The following is a 20,478-nucleotide window of genomic DNA, read 5'->3' as shown; positions in this document are numbered from 1 at the left end:
AAAACTAATTTTTTTTATGAAGGATTTTAGAAAAATAAAATGACAATTTTTGATTCGGAGATCATAATCGTCTTTTATATCGACTAACTTTTGCAATTCTCATTTCGCCCATCATAAAGTGAAAATATTACAAAAAATGGTATCTGCAAATTACAAGCTCATACTTAAAGCAGATGCATTAAGATTCAATATTATTTAACCATATTTGATCACTTTTAAACGAACTCATTAAATTGACAACCTAATACACATATTAAGGTAAAAATTAAGCCAACACGTTATAAAAATTCAATAATCTCCCACTTGAAATTTATGTGATAACTTAACTATGTGTTAATAACCGTATGAGTACTCAGAATTGTGCTATCAATACCTAAATACATCACCAAACAATCATGTTCATCAATTATAAGGACATAGGATCAAAGCAGTCTTCGCTGCAATTAACGTACTAAATCCATCAATGATCACCTGTATCGGTATAACCGAACGACATATATCAAGCATGGACGTGCAGCATGAAAATTACATGCTATGTGATCTAAACATGCCTATTTTTAACTGGTCATGTTTTAACCTTAGTGAGATCAACTGTAATAAAATTCAGAGATAATAATATATATAAACATAAATATAAAAAGTAAAAAACATCAATGAAACTATATATTTATAAACTAAACAAAAGTACATAATTTATAAATATATTACAAAATAAATGTAACTATGGTATAAGACTCCTACTTAAACTATACATCATCTAGGGATACAACACATATATGAGCAGTGTACTCATGAAAGACCTTAAGTGGTAATCCTTTAGTGAACGGATTCGCAATCATAGAGTTTATTCTAATGTACTCTATCAATATCTGTTTACTCTGAACTCTTTCTTCAACAATAGGGAGCTTAATATCTATATACTTTAACTTCGTCGAACTCTTATTGTTGTTGAAATAGATAACTGCATATTTATTATCACAAAATAACTTTAATGGTCTTTTTATGCCATCAATAATACGCAGCCCAGTAACAAAATTTCGCAACCATATTTTATGATTGGATACCTCATAATAAGCTACAAACTCTGCTGTCATAGTAGAAGATACTACAAGTGTTTATTTAGCACTCTTGCATGAAATAGCTCAACAAGCAATTAAATATAATCTGATGTAGATTTTTTGCTGTATTGACATATGGCAAAATCAGAATCAAAATAACCAACGATCTCCTATTAACCTGACCTCCTTTATGTGAGCAAATAATCATTTATTCTTTATAAATACTACATGACACGTTTGGCTGCTCTCCAATGATCCACTGGATTTCTTAAATATCTATTTGACATTCTAACACTGTACGCTATATCTGGACGAATACAAACTTGTACATATATAAGACTCCCTACAGCATAAGCATAAGGAATCTTTTATATCGCTATAATCTTTAAATCATTCTTGGGGCATTGACTTAAAGTAAATTTGTCTCCTTTAGACACATGGGTGTTTTTTATTTTATAATCCTACATGTCAAACTTTTTTACGAACCTTTTCGATATAACTCTTCTATGATAATCCAAAGATACTCTGAGAGCAATTCTAGTATATATAGATCGTTAATACAAAAGAGGTATCCCCAAAATCTTTCATCTCAAATTTCGTGGTTAGAGATCTCTTGATTTCGTGCAATAAACTTATATCACTATTAGCAAGCACTATGTCATCGACATATAAAATCAGAAAAATATATTTACTCCCACTAAACTTATGGTATACATAATCTTCCACTAAATTTATCTCAAAATCAAACGACATGACCACTTGATAAAATTTGTGATACCATTGACGAAAAGCCTGTTTAAGTTCATAAATGAATTTCTTTAGTTTGCAAACCATTTGTTGTGCATCTCCGGATACAAAGTTATCTAGTTGTACCATATAAATCATCTCATTAATGTCATCATTGAAAAACGTTGTCTTAACATCTATCTGATGTAACTCAATATCAAAATTTACCATTAAAACCATTATAGTCCTGAAATAATCTTTTGATGAAACCAAAGAGAAAGTTTCTTTATAATCAATGCATTCTTTCTGTGTAAAGCCCTTAGCGACAAAACGGGTATTGTACTTCTCCATATTACCTTTCGAATCCTTATTGGTATTAACTATCCATTTGCAATCAATAAGTTTCGCATCCGTAGGCAATGGGATAAGATCTCAAACGTCATTATCTTTCATGGACTTTATATCTTTATTCATGGCATTAATCCACTTATGAAAATTAGAACTTTTTATGACTTGATAAAAGTTGATAGGATTATCTTCCACTATGTCAATGTCAAATTCATGTTCTTAAAGATATACAATATAATCATCTGATATTGTAATTCTCCTCTTTCTTGTGGATCTTCTTAATGGTATAAGTTCTTGATAGTGTGAAGTTTGTACTGCATGAACATTTTTCCAAATAGGAACAGGAGATACTATGACATTGTTAGGTATAAGAATATGATCCTGATCATTGTAAAGAGCACCTGAGAGAATATGAATATTGACTCATTCCTCTTAAAAAATAAGGTCACAAACTCTTTCTCCCCCTTCAAACTCAACATCCTCAAATAACTGGCCATTTTCTGTCCAAAAAAATTATCTTAATAGTAGGACCATAAAATTTGTAACCCTTGGATCGCTCAAAATAACGACTACAGTTTTGAAATCCAATTTCTTTTCTTGTGGCCTATAAGGCTTAGTCTCAGCTGGACATCCCCAAATGTGCAAATATCTCAAACTAGACTTATTGTCCATCCAAAACTCATAAGGGATCTTTGTAGTTACTTTAGTTAGAACACTGTTAAGTAAATATGTTGTGGTCTTTAATGCTTCTCCCAATAGTGATTCAGGTAAGGTAAAATAACTAATCATATTTTTTACCATATTCTTAAGTGTTCTATTTCGCCGTTAAGCAATACCATTCATGTTAGAAGAACCTAGCATGGTGTACTATGGGATGATATTGCATTCCTTTAGGAATCGAGCAAACAACCCTAAATGTTGTTTACCTAATCCGTCATATCTACTATAGTATTTACCACCATAGTCAGATATAACAACCTTAATCCTTTTGTTGAATTAATTTTCAACTTTTGTTTTAAAATTTTGAACACATCAAGGGACTGAGACTTTTCATGAATGAGATATAGGTAGTCATATCTTAAATAATCATCTATGAACGTTATGAAATATTGTTGACCGTTCCAAGAAACCGTAGGAAATAGTCCACAAATATCTATATGAATGAGTTATAATATGTCCATAGCTCAGTTGGCACCTAATCTCTTAATGTTTTTCTATTTTTCCTTGATACAATAAACACATCTATCAAAATCTGAAAAATCAATAGGATATAGAATTCTGTCAGACACAAATCTCTTAATTCTCTTTTGGGATATGTGACCTAATCTCTTGTGCCACAAAGAAGCAGAATCTTCATTGGTTAATTTTCTATTTATATCTCTTGTACCAATATGCAATGATTCATTATAAGAAGCAATTGTATCAAGTAAATAAAGATTATCATGCACTAATAAAGAAACAAAACCAACCAAATTTGAATTAAGAAAAAAAACTAAAATTTTCATTTTCAAATGAACATGAATAACCAAATTTATCAAATACATAAACATAAATTACATTTCGTTTAAATAACGGTATAATAAAAGTTTCTTCTATATTCAAATAAAATTCAGTCATTAACAACAATCTAAATTTGTCAATTGTTTCTACCTCGATTGGTTTGTCATTGCCCACATAAATAAATCTAGTACCATCATTTGGCTTGCAGCAATAGAGGCAACCCTGCATAGACACACTGATGTTAATTCTGGCACAAAATTTATCCACCAAGTGTGTGTTGATACAGAAGTTAAGTTAATCTCAGAACAAACAAAATTAAGAAGCATATATTTCTTTGCGCACTATGCATAATAGTTAGTGTATTGTTTATTCTTGTATATCGGAGCTTTACAAAAGAAACAAACATTTTTTGTCTAAGCATTTTGTTGTTTATTCTGTTGTACTACAACCGCAACAGATTTACCTGTTTGTTTTTTCTAATTTTTTTTTATTTTTGAAGATTAATGCTAAATAAGCACTCTCTATCTTCTCAGACTTGACTCTTTTCTCATCTTGAACATCATGTGAAATGAGTTCATTCAGATTTTATAATTTTTTATGACAATTATATGTCACCTTAAAATGATTAAACTGTAGTGGAAGAGAAATCAAAACAAAGTACACAAGCACTTCTTCTGACAATTCCACTCGAAGTGCTTTGAGTTTTGCATGCACATGTGACAGCTCCTTTATGTACTCTCTAATATTTCCATTTTCCTTATACCTCATGAAAACAAAAGTTAATATAAGTGTACATGCTTAAGCTTTATCACTTCTGGCGAAACATTGTTCTAGAGAATGCAGGAAATCTCTAGTTGTTGTGATCTCATCGAACATAGTATCCAAAAAAATATCTGGAATGGCCTATTCCATAACCAACATACTCATACAGTTTTATCAATTCCATATTTCAAACTCCTTCTTTTCCTCAAGGGTGCTGTCAGGAGTAAGCAGATCGGGTTAATCAACTCGTAAAGCCCAATTCATATCCATAACTTCAACTACGAGTCGAACACTATTCTTCTACTGCTTGAAATTTGTGTCGTTCAACATCTAGATGAAATTAATATTTGCGGTGATACTTCCAATAAAAAAAAAAGTTGAACAGAGAATATACAAAAATAAATAAATTAATACTCTCATAAAACTATAAATTATAAAATTTAATAATAAATTTTAAATAAAACTATATTCTCATTTCAAAATACCGAACACTCCATTAACACTCTATTTTTGGACACAAATTAATTTGTAAGTGGTACCATTTAACAATAATTAAATTCAGACAGTAGAAACATATCAAACAATAAATATTTTTTTGGGCTGATTTAAAGTTCACATGTCATACTGAATAACTGTTACATATTCATTACTACAAAAATAGAATATAATAATGTTAAATATTAACCTTTATTTGAACTAATTAACATTCACATAAATTACACTTATATAATTATTTACATTATTAAATAAATAAATTATCTATAAAAGATGTTATTCTAGTGACATATTGTGTTATTTAAGTTATTTCAATATGTATATGCACGTACCAATATTAAAACTAAATTTAAACCGAAGTATAAAAAAAAAAAAATCAATCATAAAATAATAAAAAAAATACTCTTAAATATATATATATATATATATATCAAAAATTGATCATTGACCAATCAAAGTTAGCTTTGACTGTTGACTGGTCAAGTGTGAATGAGTCAACTATTGAATGTTGATTGTTCGACCATTGATCGTTAGCCGTTCACCGGTCAAACGTTGATTGTTGACCGAATTGTGCTAACACCTGTCGGGTCCAGGTCGGGTTGAGTATGGACTGAATTGGCCCATCATAAACGGGCTTGGATTTTGGGCAAGCTGATTGGACATTTTCTCTTCTTATAGATCAAGCCCACATAATTATAATTTTAAAACTTAAAGATAAATAGCTTATCAAACTCAAAACTCTTACCCTTTTAATTTTAAACATAAAATTAAATAGTAAATTAAATTCATGCAATCTGTAATGATTATCTTTTAAATATTTTTAAACTAAATTTAATTTAGCCGTTACGTACTAAATTTGACAGCTGAATGGTTGTAAACCGTCAGATTTTCTTCCTCATGCAATGGCGGTCGGCCGCTCCTTTATTTATTTATTTATTTTTATTTATATATGTATAAACATACTTAAAATATATATACACATATACAATACTTAATTTCTTAATATATATTTCTTAATTTTCTGCACATATATACATTGGTTCAACTAAACAAAAACGAATCTAAACTCTAAAATTTTGAATCCAAAATCTAAAGTTTTGAATTTAAAGTCTAAAATTACATAACAAAAAAACAAAAAAAAAAAATTTACCAAAAAATTCAATGCAAGAAATGACTATGTTACCAATTGTTATAACAATATTTCTTTTCAAATCCATACATCTGTAAAAATTAAACATACATCATCGTATTAAATTAAAGAAAAATACAATCATAAGCATACATGAATTATAAGATTTGTTCACGTCTGTCTGGCAGTAGAATTTTCTGAATCTTTTTATGATGGAATTTCATAAAAATAAAATGACAACTTTTTGATTCGGAAACTATAACTGTCTTTTATATCGACTGACTTTGACAATTTCTATTTCGTCCATCATGAAGTGAGAATATTACAGAAATAGTATATGAACATTACAAACCTATATTTAAACCCGATGCATTAAGGTCAAATACTGTTTAGTAGTATTTGATCACTTTTAAATGAGTCTATTAAATTGACATGTATATTAAGAACCACATTGAGTCCACACGTTAGAAAAATCCAACACTTAGAAGAAAAAAAAAAATAATTTTTAGATTTCCTAACTGCATTTGTGCAGCTACAAGAACTCTTAGTTAGACAACAAATTTTAATTTCTCATCCTTATTTAGTTGTTGATCAATAATAATTTTTTTTTATGTAATTTATGGTTTTCTTTTAGATTTAGTAAAAAAAGTAATTTTTTTTTTAATTTCTTAGAATTTGTAGATTATTGATAGTAATAAGTGATTTTATCTGGATTTTTTTTCAGTAAACATTGCATTAATAATGTTGATTAAGATTTTTCATAACTTTAATCATGTTCGTAATTTGATTAAGATTAAAAAAATTTGTTTTGATCTTATAGTCTATAGTTGTAGAGTGGACAAAAATTCACCATTGGTAATTGAAATAATAAATTATATATAATTCTATTATTTATATTGGTTGGATAATAATGTTGGCAATCAATTTCATAAAATATTAACACATATCATGTTATATAGTACATTCATGTCTTACTTAACCAAACTTAATCCAACTTATATTCTTTATATATATATATATATAAAGAATATGAACTCCTCTTGAATCCATGAAAGGTTTGAATTTTTATATTTCTCGGAGTGTTGAAATGAAAACTCATTTTCAAGCCTTCATCATTCCTGTACGAAGAACACCATAAATCCCCTGTAGTTTCTTTATCAATATTTTGGCCTCACCAAAATATTAACAACTATTTTGATCAAAACTAAGCTTATGCTTGGTAAAGAAACAATAACTAATGCAGTGGGTTTTGTCAGGCACATAACTTTTACAAACTAAAATTACTTGTAAGCTTTTTTGACTCCAGATGAAAGTGATCTTAATCTTCACAGTACAGTACGCAGGAATTGAATTCAGGAGTAAAAGAGACTTCTTCCTCCTCCCTATCCCTATCCCTATCAAACACTCCAAACTCTCTGTTTCCTATTTTGGCATCCTCTCTTACAATTAATTACTTGGTTAAAAAAATTGACACCACAATTTATAAAATGATTTTTTTTTTTTTTTTTTTTTTTTTTTGGGGGGGGGGGTTTTTTTCAAGATTTGGGAAGCGGTTTCCCATTCAAGAATGATTTGAATAGCTGGAGTGCAGCTCTAGGCTTGATTAGTGGCACTTCATGACCTGCTCCTCTCACTGTTGCAAAAGTCAACCCTTCATACACCTCTGTCCATCCACCCACCTTCATCCCAAATTAATTATTTTTACACATAAAAACAAAGAGTGGGTAAAAGATTCAACTCTGGAAAGATAAAAAGAAAATCTTATGACGAGACATTTTCCTAACAAAAAGATATGAAGAAAAAAGAAGAAACCAAAATCAATTCAATTCTGTGTTATTTATGCAGGTTAGGCTTCCACCCAAAACCTGTCCGTTGATTTAGGAAAACAAATAAAAGAAGATTGGTAAGTCACTTTTAACTAACCTGCTTCTTGACATACCACGGGTACCATGGAATTTTGGTTGTTAACTTGAGTTGTGCAAGGGAGTACCTGGTAGCTGTCACCGGCACCACCGAGTCCACGTCACCGCTGCAATTATATCGGTCATAAATTAAAAATAATTATTAACCCTATCTTAATTTAATTTATCATTAATCACTTAATTAACCTGAAAACCCAAACTCTCAAACCAGCAGCGATCATTTCTCTGTAAATTGGAAGAACAGAGACTTCCGTGTCGTTCCAATTCCGATTAAGAACTTCGCTGTGCGTAATTAACCAACAAAAATTTTCATATAACTAAATCACATTTATACTTGTTCAAAATATATCAACCTGAAATCCAAGTAATTAATCAATTAATAATTTGAATCCCCCATTCAATGGTCAAGTTTGAAACTCAAAACTATCAATTTCAATTTGACAATTAAATTACTAATTTAATATTAAAAAATTTAGACGCGAACCGACCTGCAAGCAGTCCATTTATATGGAATTTTAGTCGTGTTAGCATGAAGTGCTCTCTGCACATCTTCTCTGTTGTAGTAAATCTCTGCGTACTTCTCGGTGCAGGGATCGTATCCTGACATTCGTCTCAATACCTAATTACATTCGAACACTGTTATACCAAATTATAATTTTTAATTGAGAAAATTAATTTAAGTTTTAAATAATCAAGAGTTAATTTTACCTCCTTGTGTAGATGAGGCAATCTGGTGGTCTGGCGAGTGAAGGAGCCATCAGAATTGTTGCAAGGAGGTGCGTATATATTGTACTGATCAATATTCCCAAACTCTTTATCCATAGCATAACTATACAGTGACTCACACTCATCTGATTCCTTCTGCCTCCTAAAATCACACGTGTTGATCAGCTGCCGATAAGTTTTATCAGATATCATTGCATGACTCCACCAATACGTCACCGTTCCGAGATTATCATAGTAGTTATCCGTCACTGCATTCCCAACCTACATTCCGTATATTTGTAAGTTAACCAATCATTTAAATAACTAATTAATTAATTAATTAATGTTTTTACCATTATTCCCTTGAGATTAATTGGGTGCTTAACCCTCTTATTATATCTCATAATTTCCCTAGCCAACTGAGGCACATAATGCCCGGCGTAGCTTTCTCCGGTGATGTACACTTCTCGCTGCTTGTACCGTGGGAATCTTTCCAACCATCGGATCAGAAATTGCAATGAATCTCTAGCTGAATCACGACCCTTCATTTAGCATAAAACTCGAAAAATAAAATAGAATATAAAACAAAAAAAAAAAAAAGAAAATTGTGGGTCAAACCAGTGCGGCTGTCGCCTGTATCGAACAAATCGGAGGAGCGGTTGGTGTAGGAGAAGCCGACGCCGGCGGGGGTTTCGAGGAAAAGGAGGTTGGCGAGAGAGTTCCATGAGAACTTGTTGAGTTTTAAACCGGAAGCAGTCTTGTTGATTCTGAAAGGGCCGATTTCCTCGGATGCACCGTATGCTACAGAAGAGCAGCCTGGACCTGATCATTAATGAATAAAATAAATGTAAATAATCACTTTCTAAATGTTAATTTTAAAAAAAAATCTGATAATTTTTTTTTTCAAAAGTTTTCATTTATTATATATAATATTATGTGCATGCTGAAGATTAATACTCCATTTATTGGTTTCTTGGGAAAGACAGAGAGTTATAAATCCAAGACTTGTTTTCTGGTCAGTGAAGCTGCGTGTGCGTGTTGATATGCAAAGCTGACGAGCTACATGATTACCTGGCCAAGCTAAATTGAAGTTCTTTTTTATGGAATATACACGAAATAAAATCTCGATATATAAATATATATGTACACAAACCAAAATCCAAATTTATACCCTTATAATAAAAAAATAAAATAAAAATACCCATCATACGGAAAAAAATGATTAATAAGCTAAATTATACTTATATATACTGTAATCCAATAAAAATGAACTGCCTTTTCTGCTTTCCACCACTGATACTCCATGCACAGAGAGAGAAAGAGAGGAAGGAAGCTGGTACTTGTATGTATATTTTGTTTCTACTTACTTTTCTGTGATGGGTCTGAAAATTTTGGTCTGTAATTTTTGTATTTGGTAATGAATTTGAATTTTGATTGGTTATTCAAGTTATGATTCCTACCCATTTGGTAGGCCATTGATGTTGGCTCTCTTTAAAACTTCCTTTTCCTTTTTCCCCACCAGAGAATTCACTGTAGGGTAAAAAAAACATGTTCCTTGTGCTTTCTGTTTTTTAACAAGAAAAAGGAGCATTTGCAGCATCCTAAAGCTACTCTTGTTTCACTCTCTCCATCAAAATGAAATAGAAGGACTAGAAAAGGAAAAAAGCCCAAAGAGTGTCCCCAAAAAGGTCTTCCAGGTCAAGAAAAAGTCAGAGAAATTCAAGCAAAGGATTATATAGACACGGTTAGTAAGATTCTTGAAATATTGTTTTTGAACATGTCGGCAACTTAAGCAATTACTGGATAGGACGTGTCGGTGTCAGAGAGGATAGCAAGAAACAAATTAGGCAAAAAAAATTGACGTAAGTGTTGATGTGGTACCTTTCAAAATGATAATGATCTGCTAATGCACATTAATGAATGTCACAAACAATACATCACAACAGTACATAAACAAGTTGTCATAATTACCAATACATGTATATGTAATCAAGTATATATATATATATATATGTGTATAATGCAATAATTAAGAAGGTGAAGGGCGACATTAGTTACCTCCATTAAGCCAAATAACCAAAGGCTTAGATAAGGGAGCATGTACGGCTTCAGCGAGCCAGTAAAAGAGAGCTCTGCCTGCAACTCGGTTGACAGTAATATAACCAGAGAACTGTTGAAATGATACTTTTGGTTGCCCAGGAAGTGCTGAAATCCTGTCAGCTTCTTCTTCTTCTTGTTTACTCGCAGACCCTTTACTAAGCAAAACAAGAAACATGTAAAGAAAGATCTGTGTCTTGATCGCCATGGCCATGACCTTTAGCGCAGAAGAAGAAGAAAAAGTAGTGGGTACGAGCAGTGATGTGAAGTGAGCATGGAATAGGAGACTGGATTAAATAGGAGAGAGAGAGAGAGACAGAGAGACTGAGGTGGTCTGCTTGCAACCCAGATAACACAATAATTAATCTGTTAATTTTTATAAAAAAAAAACCAGAGGTCCCATGTTTGAAATAACAATATTACCCTTTAGAAATGCATATTAAATGCCCTTTTGCTTTGCATTAATGAAGGATATATTTGTACTATAAATGACTAATATATTTTTCTAGAGTAGAATATATAATATGGGTGTTCAAATACATTAATTTTGGTTATTATTATTTTGGTTGGATGAGTTAATTTTGTCTTATCATGGGATCACATGGTTTTCACGCCCACGAAACAGTCCCTTTAATCCTCCATTAATTCCTCTTGTATTCACGTACCAGAACTTTGACCATCTTTTTCCTTTATCAACCCCTTTTTTCTCTATTCGTCTCTTTTTTTTTTTTTTTTTTTTTGAATAACTTTTCATGTGATGATGAGTTGTATTATATACGCATACATACATATAACGTATATATATATATAGGGGATAATTCTATATAGTTATTATGTATGTATGTATGTATTGATTTCGTCGTCTATGGTGGTGGTTGGCTGGTTCCAACAATTTAAATGTGAGATATTTCCTTTTCTGGGGGAGTCTAAGGACCCTAATTTTCTGTTGCATTTATTTAGAAGCTGATATTAATTATTATTGTCCTGTTGGACAGTTGAACAAGTTCTGTAGAAAAAAAACTAAAGCTCATATGTACTAAAGAACACATAACGTATTTTCCACGGTCTACAGCTGGAAGGTTTAGTAACTATAAAAGAATATAAATATTTTTAATTGGCTTAATATTTCGTCCGATACATGTATATATGTATATATATGTATACCCGTATGCATGCTTTAACGATTGCTTTGAAAACTTTCCTACATAAAACAATCACATGCACCAATGTTCATGATTCCAAATTAGTTTTTGGTATACAAATTATTTATCATTGCATGTTGAACATGGATTACTATTATTTTGAAGAACTGAGAATTCTATTACACTAATAAATAGTTTTAATTACCTTTTTCTAAACCTAATAGGAAGTTGAGTATACTTCCTTAATTTGTCATGGGAAATTACATTAAAGAAGCTTACGCGAATTTATGAGGACATGCTCCTGTAAATTTCAACAGGGAACTAGTTATTGTTTAACTCACAATAAAAAAAAAACAAAACAACATATTTAGTTTGATATTCAACAACTGTGTTCATCTTTTATTGAAATTTTTTCTTCGAAATGGTTTCCAATTATTCATTACCTCTAAATTAAACTTCTTTATACTCGTTCTCCATTATTTTTAATTTGTAAACTACACTTCTTTAATTCTTTTGAATTTTTCATTGTGTTATTTCCCCTTATATGGAGTCAAAATAATCATTACAACTTTGGACGCTAAAAGTGTTTTATCTCTCAATTCTTCATATTGCCTCACTTATTATCATTTTAACCTTAATTCGAAAACTGCATACATGTAATGTTTTGTATTAAGTTTAATTAATTTACTGTTCTATTTGTTAATCTTTCTTTGCAAGTATCGCAGGATTCCTCAACTTCGTGTGAAGCTACAACATGTGGGCGTAGTAGATTCTTAGAAACCTAGTTTAGTCACCAACGAACATTAATTGCAAGATCTATTATATGTTCAATCTCATTACCCAAAAATCTCTGCCCATTTCTTGAAACAAATGTCTTTTTAAAGGCCCCCAATTTCCTACCATTTGAAATTGTCAATACATAATTTCCTTGATATAAAATATTTGTTTTTTTTTTCTTTTACCTTTTATCCAACTCAATGAATACTCATAAGATAACTACAATAAAAGTATTTACTACTATAATTAATCATATCTCTATACCCTAACTAGGAAAAAAAAAAAAGTTATTACTGCAACAATCAATCTTATCTCTAAAAGCACTTCATTCATCTAAATTAAATAACAAAAAGCATAAAGGATAGCCACGAGTGAGAAATTTGGAGCTTTTAAAAAATAAAAAATGAAAAACACCAAGTTCATTAGTTCACAAACACAGTGATTACTACTTATTTTGATAAAAAAGTTTGTCCTCTGAATACGATGCAAGCTTACATGATACATTCATTTTGAAAACATGCATGTTTCTTTAACTACATGGTGCACAACATGCCTTATACACGTCAACATTAGTTTTTATAATATGTTAATGGCAGCACCACTATGCTTAGGCCCTAAGAAAATGCCACACATTTTTTAGACGAACTTCTATCTTCGGACGGGACATTGGCAAATTCATTATGCTTGAACCAAGACATTGCATGTGTCCCTTAATACGTATATTTCAGCCCATTCGTACTCTTCATACAACGAGCCTTGGTAAACAATCGAACAACAGGTCCATCTTTATATAAAACTACCCTACTAATAATTATATAAAGAATTTGTAAAAGAGTTAATAATAGCATCAAATATCTTTCTTTGGACATTTTAAAGGACAAACATTCTAATATCTGCTTAACTTGGAGCTGCCTAATATGCTAATGTTTGAGCTATTGAAGCAAGATTAACAAGCCTCCCTACCCTTGACATAAAAATGTTAAAATTGTTCCAATCATTTACTGTTTTTTTACATTCACTGGAGTCTCCTAAAATTCCCCTTCATGTACTACGTGTCTCTCCATCATTCTCATATGAATACTTCCAAAAGCTAACTAAATCACAAGTACTGTATTTACCACCTTGAAGCTCATATATTTGCTAGCATTCTCGCTACATTACTCACTTGAGAATCATAAACTTGTTACTAGAAAATTTCCTAATATTTATTATTTCTTTTATGTTGTGTACATGTTGAGAATATTAAGATATTTAGATTGTATCTATAATATTTTTAGAGTCAAATATAAGAGTAAATAGAATAATAAGATCATCTAAAGTACAATATTAAAGCAATAACCATACTTAAGTATTTTATCTCCTTTAAATAAATGGACATGTTACTTTCTGAAAAAATTAATGAACAAAGCGAGGGAGCAAAAGAATTATTCTCCCTAATTAAGTAGGAAAAAATAGAAACACTTTTAAGATACCATAAAGAAATTGTTATACAAAGGTATCTACCTTTTATTTTAGTAAAACTAAGAGATTAGGTTTTTATTTATGGTTGTTCTTTTTTAAGCCAGTTTTTTTTTTTTTTTTTTTTTGGTAAATAGCACGCGAGGGTAAGATGGTGAGTGACTGGTTTTCGAAAAAGAAAAAAAAAAAGAAGAATGGTAGTGAACGTGGAATAGTATTATTTGCCATTTCAATGTCTCCCACTTCCATTTTCTCCACTCATCTCCACCACTTCTTCTGTTTCTTTATATTTTTCTCTTTTATAATATTATATATATATACACACACACGACTGTAGTTTACATGAAATCTAACTAGACGAATATAATTAACTTGTAATATTAATTAATTAATTAATTAATCACAGGAGTTATTTTGTGCGATATTTAATCATCATAGACAGAATAACTTGTGTGTATATATGATAGGACATAATTATTAATTAATCTAACACGATAGCTTCCATGAAGGTGTGTTTGAATTCTCAATGCACGTCGTCCATCTTGAATGTCTTTTTATTTTATATATAAAAAATGTATTATTAATATATTAACATACAAATATAATGCATGAATTTTTATAAAAAGAAATATATGTCACCACTGAATCATCATCATGGCTGTCTTTGAGTGTTCAATTCAAAGACATGTACTGAAATGACTATCTATCTAATATATTCAAATATTCTTTAATTCATTACATAATTCTCTAATATAATTATTTATATATTATATGTAAATATTAAATGATGTCGTAGATGTAGAATGTAGATATAGGCAGTAGGATAGTAGAGGGGAGGAAGAGTGGAAGTAATAATAATGGTATTTATGAGGGTAGTAGTTGGTAATGCTCAGCTTTTTACGAGCAGGAGTGCATCTGTATGTATAGACTATATACATTTACAGTGGTAGTTATTGAAGGGAGAAGAGAAGATAAAGAGAAGGAAAGAAGATATATATTTTTTAAAAAAGTGTAGTCACCATCAAGCAGTGAATGGGGTGTGTGTGTGTGTGTATATATATATATATATATATATAGAGAGAGAGAGAGAGAGAGAGACCTGCACAAGCCTTGAAATGCTCAGTCTCTATTTTCAAAACACCAATTCATATTTCATAGGTCGGGCCTCACTTCTCTTTTCCTATCTAAAACTGCAATAAACCTTTCCTGTGCTCTCTCTCTCTCTCTCTCTCTCTATATATATATATATATATATTTCCAGTATATATTCGTAATCAACATTGAATTTAATAGAAAGGAAAAAGAAAAGAGTTGGGTGAAGATAATGGACTTGTGTTTATCAACATTGAATTGATGAACTTGTGGTGCACAGTTAAGCCTTCAAATAAAACAATTTTGACCTCAAAAACCAAAAAACTTTGTCTGAAATTTTTGGATGGTCTTTTCTGAGAGAAGTAATTCTTTTTGGAGGCCAGGGTGCAGCTTGGACCACAACATGTTAGTGGTAATGTGGATTGTGGTTGGCCAAAGAAGACCACAATGTGGATTTTTCAATTAAGTTTTTTTCTGTTCAATTTAAAATGAGAAGAGGATGCCAATGATCCTAGAGATAAAATGATGGTTTAAGAAGACCTTGTAATGTTTTGATTAAAGTAAATGACATGAGTTGTGGGATGTTGTCCAAGTGTTTTATGATCGAGCTTTAAGACTAGCATCTATGGCTAGTCACCATTAGAGAAAGCCTAATCCACTTGGTTGTCAATTTAACTTGTGTACGATATCATTGCTATTGAATTTTAAGGTGGTCAATTTAAGCCATTATGAGAGTATAACAATGCACCATGCCAATCTTTGTAACTCCAAAATCCTCCCACACAAGCACTTGATCACTCTCTTTGGTAAATAATAACATACACCCACATCCCACCTATTTAATTTTATAAATTATTTATATATGAAATGATATATATTTTGATACATATGTGTGTGTACATATATTTAAGTAATAAATATAATTAAGGTTAATTCTTTATAAATATAAATTGATAACAAATATATAAGTCTAAATTTTTATTTTATCAATTTAGCATACGTATGGGATGTATATACAAACAAACTCATGTGAGAAGATGTTGCTTAAGTACGAAGTTTTGGACAAAATAAGTCATCACATTGAAAATTGCAACGTATAAAACGACATTGTTAACCCAGCTTTAGATTAATAAATTTTTTGAAAAAAATTAAATACATAATTATATTAACAGTGACCTAATAAATTTATAAAAAAATATAAATAAAAATTTAAAATTAAAATATATATCAAAATATTACAAAATTCTTTCAATATAAAAAATAGAATATTTTGAGCTATAACTATATATGTAAGCTTAAAATAAACTTAGTGAAGCGAATTACATATTTGTGCTCGGTTGTAATTTTAGACCTCCAAACCATGTCAAGTAATTGGTGAATAATTGATTCTCTAGAAAATCGAAATTAGCAATTAAATACATTGCTTTATGTTTCATAAACCTTCTCTACAAAAGGGGGCAAATCTTATCTTCTTCTCGTAATATGACTCTTGGCTTATATATATATATATATATATATGTGTGTGTGTATACACCCACACGTATTCTATAGGGGGGATTTTTTTTTTTTTTTTTGTAGATTAGACTAAAAAAACTTTTCCTTGCAAAATAATTTCATGCACGAATTTTTTTTTTTTTAAATGAGTTTTTAACAGTATATAACTTTTTTTTTTTTAAATTAAGAGTACTTTAAATAATTTGTGGAAGACATTTCTTTTATTTTATAAATTCACAATAAAATCATAAAATTTTTTTTTTTTTTGGTAATTTTAGTTATAGTACTATATATATATAATGCATTTTTAAAAATAATGTGATTCTTTTTAATTACAGGTTAACATTGTTTTTCAAACACAATGAGAGTTTTTCTTTTTTTTTTAAAAAAAAAAAATCCAATATAATTATGATATATTTTTACAATGAATATAAAAATTATAGTTTTTTTTTTCTTTTTTTCCCCTTTAAATATCATTATAGCCGTTAATATAAAAAGTGAAGAATGAATAATATTTATTTTCTTAAAAAATAGGCAATTTATTTTCTTTTTCCTTGTTTCATTAATTAAGAAAATGAAAATTTTACTTTGAATCTCAACGGCTACAAGAGTCTGCAAATTCGACCGTTGCAAACCCTCTTCCCAAAACCCTCTCATTTATATTTCGTCTTCTCTTTTCTAGATTTATCTCTCTCCCTTTCTCTCTCTCTCGCTCCTTGAATTTGTTTTCCCAACTTGAGGAAAGGGAGAAAAGGACATCACATCAGGTACGTTATTCTGTCAAGATTCTTGTGTTCATTGACTGATCTCAATCAATCAACATTGATTCAATTACTTACAGTTGATCCATCTCATTTGCAATTCAATGGAGTTTCCGGTTATTGAAAACACCGTCTCCGATTCAACAAATTCGAGTTTGCAATCCAAAGTCTCAACAGAATCAGACAGCGAAACACCATCTCCGATTCAACAAATATCTCGAGATTCAGCCGCTTATGAACTGCGAAAACCTATCACCCCCGACCGACTCAAGCTCCCCAAGGCATTTAAGTACCCCGAAAGGCAAATCCTATTCCCTAAGCCCCACTGATCCCAGTATTTTGCTTCGATTGGCGGAAATAATCTTATAGAATTTAGTTTGTCAGTTCTTTTTTTTTCTGTGTGTTTTAATTTATTTTTTTTGAAATTTTCAGGTACAGGAGTCCAACTGATTCTGTGATGTCACCGGTCACGAAAGGCCTGCTTGCAAGAAACAGAAAGGGCGGAATACTTCTACCTCCCAGCATTAACCACACCAAGGTATTAATTAGTCTTCCTTTCAGATCTAGAAGTAGAAATTTTTTTAGGCTTCAACAGCAGATACAAGAAAATTTGCAATTGATTTTAGGTAATTGGCCTTCACTTTTTTCTTCTGTTTTTCTTTTCGCAATTGGTCGCAGATCCAAGACTTGCATGTTCAAGATGTGGGTTTGAGTCAAAAGGAAGGCATTGAATGCTAAATCGCATGAAAATGTACAAGGGTTTAGAGAATCCATTAATATTTTCCCAGCTGCATTTCTGCTCTTATCTATATGTAAATGTTTCAGTTTTATCATCCAATTCTAGAGAATTTCTTTATGGAAGTGGGTATATCTTGTAATTTTTTTGATCAGGCATTTTTATGCAGAAACAATTTGGTTTATGTTATAAAAACTGTCCATTGCCTTTTCATTTCAGTGTTCTGGTTGACATATATGCTTGGATGTAAAGAAGAAGAAGCTAAATTATGATACATACATATATATAATATATTTAATATATGATTGAAATTTTCTTCATATATAAAAAGTATAAAGAAGCTTTTGCTATTCCAATCTAACTTGGTACCATTGGATAGAACCAACATCTCCATCAATTTCAAGCTCGCAAACAGATTTGACCAGGTAAGAAACTGCATCATCAATGGATAAAAATCTTGCAAGGTCTGGTGGCAGGGTGCCTGGCCAGTTTTCAAGCCAACCTTTCAGTTTGGCTCTTAGTTCTTCTCCTGAAACAAATATCTCCTCTTCTCCAGGTTCCAGTAGCACGTAAGTGTCTGTAGACGAGTAAACACTTCTTCTTCTTGCAGCAAAAACCTGATAAAAATGGTATTTTTAAGTACCCAACTCTGTCCATTGAACTCCATTGTTAGACAGAAAGAACACCAACCTTAATCTTCCTGCTCAGGCTATCCAATTTTTGTGGTTGGGGATGAATTGATGAGTTCATATTGTCAACCATGGATATGGAAGTAGTATGGACAAGTAATGTGGAAGGGTGGTATTTTGATGCTTTTGTCCCTGCAAAACATTGGGTAATTTCAACGTGAATTTGATTATTCTATACAAGGGTAAACTAATGTAAATATGGATCTGGTTTTCTCTGCCTTCTGATATATCAAGTAACATTGAAATAAACTTCACTGCTTGAAACAGTATCATAAATTTTAACCCTTATCCAAGAAATCTTAGCTTTTGGGTACCCTTTAATACCAATATCAATATATATATATACCATACAAATCTCTTAGGTGGTGTATGGTTCAACTTTAACTAAATTTCCTCTAGTTTCTACAAGGGTAAACTAATGTAAATATGGATCTGGTTTTCTCTGCCTTCTGATATATCAAGTAACATTAAAATAAACTTCACTGCTTGAAACAGTATCATAAATTTTAACCCTTATCCAAGAAATCTTAGCTTTTGGGTACCCTTTAATACCAATATCAATATATATATATACCATACAAATCTCTTAGGTGGTGTATGGTTCAACTTTAACTAAATTTCCTCTAGTTTCTACTTGCAGTTCCACACCCAAATTTGCTGCTTTTCCTTTTTCACTAATCATAATCAAGAAATTCTCTCTTTTTTTTTTTTTGGGTATGATTAAACAACAAGAGTTGAAAAGAAACAAACGTACCCTTAACAGTTCCATTGTTTACACCCACCAAATTTCTTGCAATCGTCTGCATCTCTTCGTTTCTCAAACCCAAACTGTGAAAGCATTTTTCAGAACACATACTTCCGATAACAATATGACGGAGAGAGAGAGAGCCCCTCTTTTTTTTTTTTTTTTTTTAATAATTCAAGATCTTACCCCTCATTTTTCATGTATTCCCTGTAGTCACCCTCCTCTCTACAAACCTTGTAAGTTTGGTCCCCCACACTTGCAAATTATTTCATATTAAAAAAATGTGTTCAAGAGTTTGGGCTTAATTTCAATCTCTTAAAGTATTTTGGCCCAAAAAAATCTTAATCTCCAAAGACTCAAAGAAAGGAAAATGATATAATTATTATAAGTAATTTTTAATTGATTTTTAAATAATTAGTTATTTATTATTACATTATTTATCTCAACAAATTTTTATTACCCATTAATTAATTTTGTGATAATTTAAAACATGGAATTACTTAAAATGAACAGGGAACTTTTAAATTAATAATAAATAAGTCTTTGAAAAAGAAAAGAGCAAAACTGGTGCCAGATCAATTAAGTTAAGGAATGAAAATCTAAATTTATCTCAATTTAACCGCGTTTAGTTTGCTTCCACTGTAAGTTTTTTTGATTGTTTATTAACTAACTGCATTGTAAAATCATCCCAAGTACTTCATAGATTTACTATATAATCCGAATTTAAAAAAATTTAGGTCAATTAAAAACAAATTTTTTGCACCAGAAAAAATACGAATTTTATTTTATGATTAAATTAATTTTTGGTCTACATTTAATTAATTACAATTATGTTTCAGAGA

The 20,478-nt window shown here is 30.5% G+C and overlaps 3 protein-coding genes across 4 annotated transcripts; 1 reads left to right on the top strand and 2 right to left on the bottom strand.

Annotated features, from left to right (window-relative positions):
- Window positions 1–7,541: 7,541 nt before the first annotated feature.
- Window positions 7,542–11,084, bottom strand: SCPL25 (serine carboxypeptidase-like 25). Of its 2 annotated transcripts, XM_088216989.1 has the most exons (8): window positions 10,704–11,083; window positions 9,264–9,467; window positions 8,999–9,174; window positions 8,649–8,927; window positions 8,429–8,559; window positions 8,127–8,222; window positions 7,942–8,047; window positions 7,542–7,697 (listed from the first exon to the last, which is right to left on the bottom strand). In XM_088216989.1, exons 1-8 carry the CDS (start codon window positions 10,954–10,956, stop codon window positions 7,554–7,556), a joined length of 1,389 nt encoding a protein of 462 aa, XP_088073115.1. In that variant the 5' UTR covers window positions 10,957–11,083; the 3' UTR covers window positions 7,542–7,553. The 2 variants fall into 2 exon arrangements, with proteins under 2 accessions (XP_088073115.1, XP_088073116.1); XM_088216990.1 differs by lacking the exon at window positions 8,127–8,222 and having other exon boundaries at window positions 10,704–11,084.
- A 6,233-nt stretch (window positions 11,085–17,317) lies between these two features.
- On the top strand, window positions 17,318–18,415 carry LOC110820162 (hydroxyproline-rich glycoprotein family protein). The gene is made up of 4 exons (XM_022049586.2): window positions 17,318–17,472; window positions 17,547–17,767; window positions 17,899–18,004; window positions 18,145–18,415. The coding sequence occupies exons 2-4, from the start codon at window positions 17,571–17,573 to the stop codon at window positions 18,202–18,204; spliced, it is 363 nt and encodes a 120-aa protein (XP_021905278.1). The 5' UTR covers window positions 17,318–17,472; window positions 17,547–17,570; the 3' UTR covers window positions 18,205–18,415.
- Window positions 18,416–18,449: 34 nt separating this feature from the next.
- CRR7 (chlororespiratory reduction 7) lies at window positions 18,450–19,809 on the bottom strand. The gene is made up of 3 exons (XM_022049585.2): window positions 19,646–19,809; window positions 18,893–19,023; window positions 18,450–18,819 (listed from the first exon to the last, which is right to left on the bottom strand). The coding sequence occupies exons 1-3, from the start codon at window positions 19,743–19,745 to the stop codon at window positions 18,550–18,552; spliced, it is 501 nt and encodes a 166-aa protein (XP_021905277.1). The 5' UTR covers window positions 19,746–19,809; the 3' UTR covers window positions 18,450–18,549.
- Between the last annotated feature and the right edge of the window lie 669 nt (window positions 19,810–20,478).

Source organism: Carica papaya, chromosome 1, assembly GCF_054855325.1.
Source record: "Carica papaya isolate Zhongbai chromosome 1, ASM5485532v1, whole genome shotgun sequence".
Taxonomy (NCBI): Eukaryota; Viridiplantae; Streptophyta; class Magnoliopsida; order Brassicales; family Caricaceae; genus Carica; species Carica papaya.
This window is presented reverse-complemented; position numbering and strand designations above follow the sequence as displayed.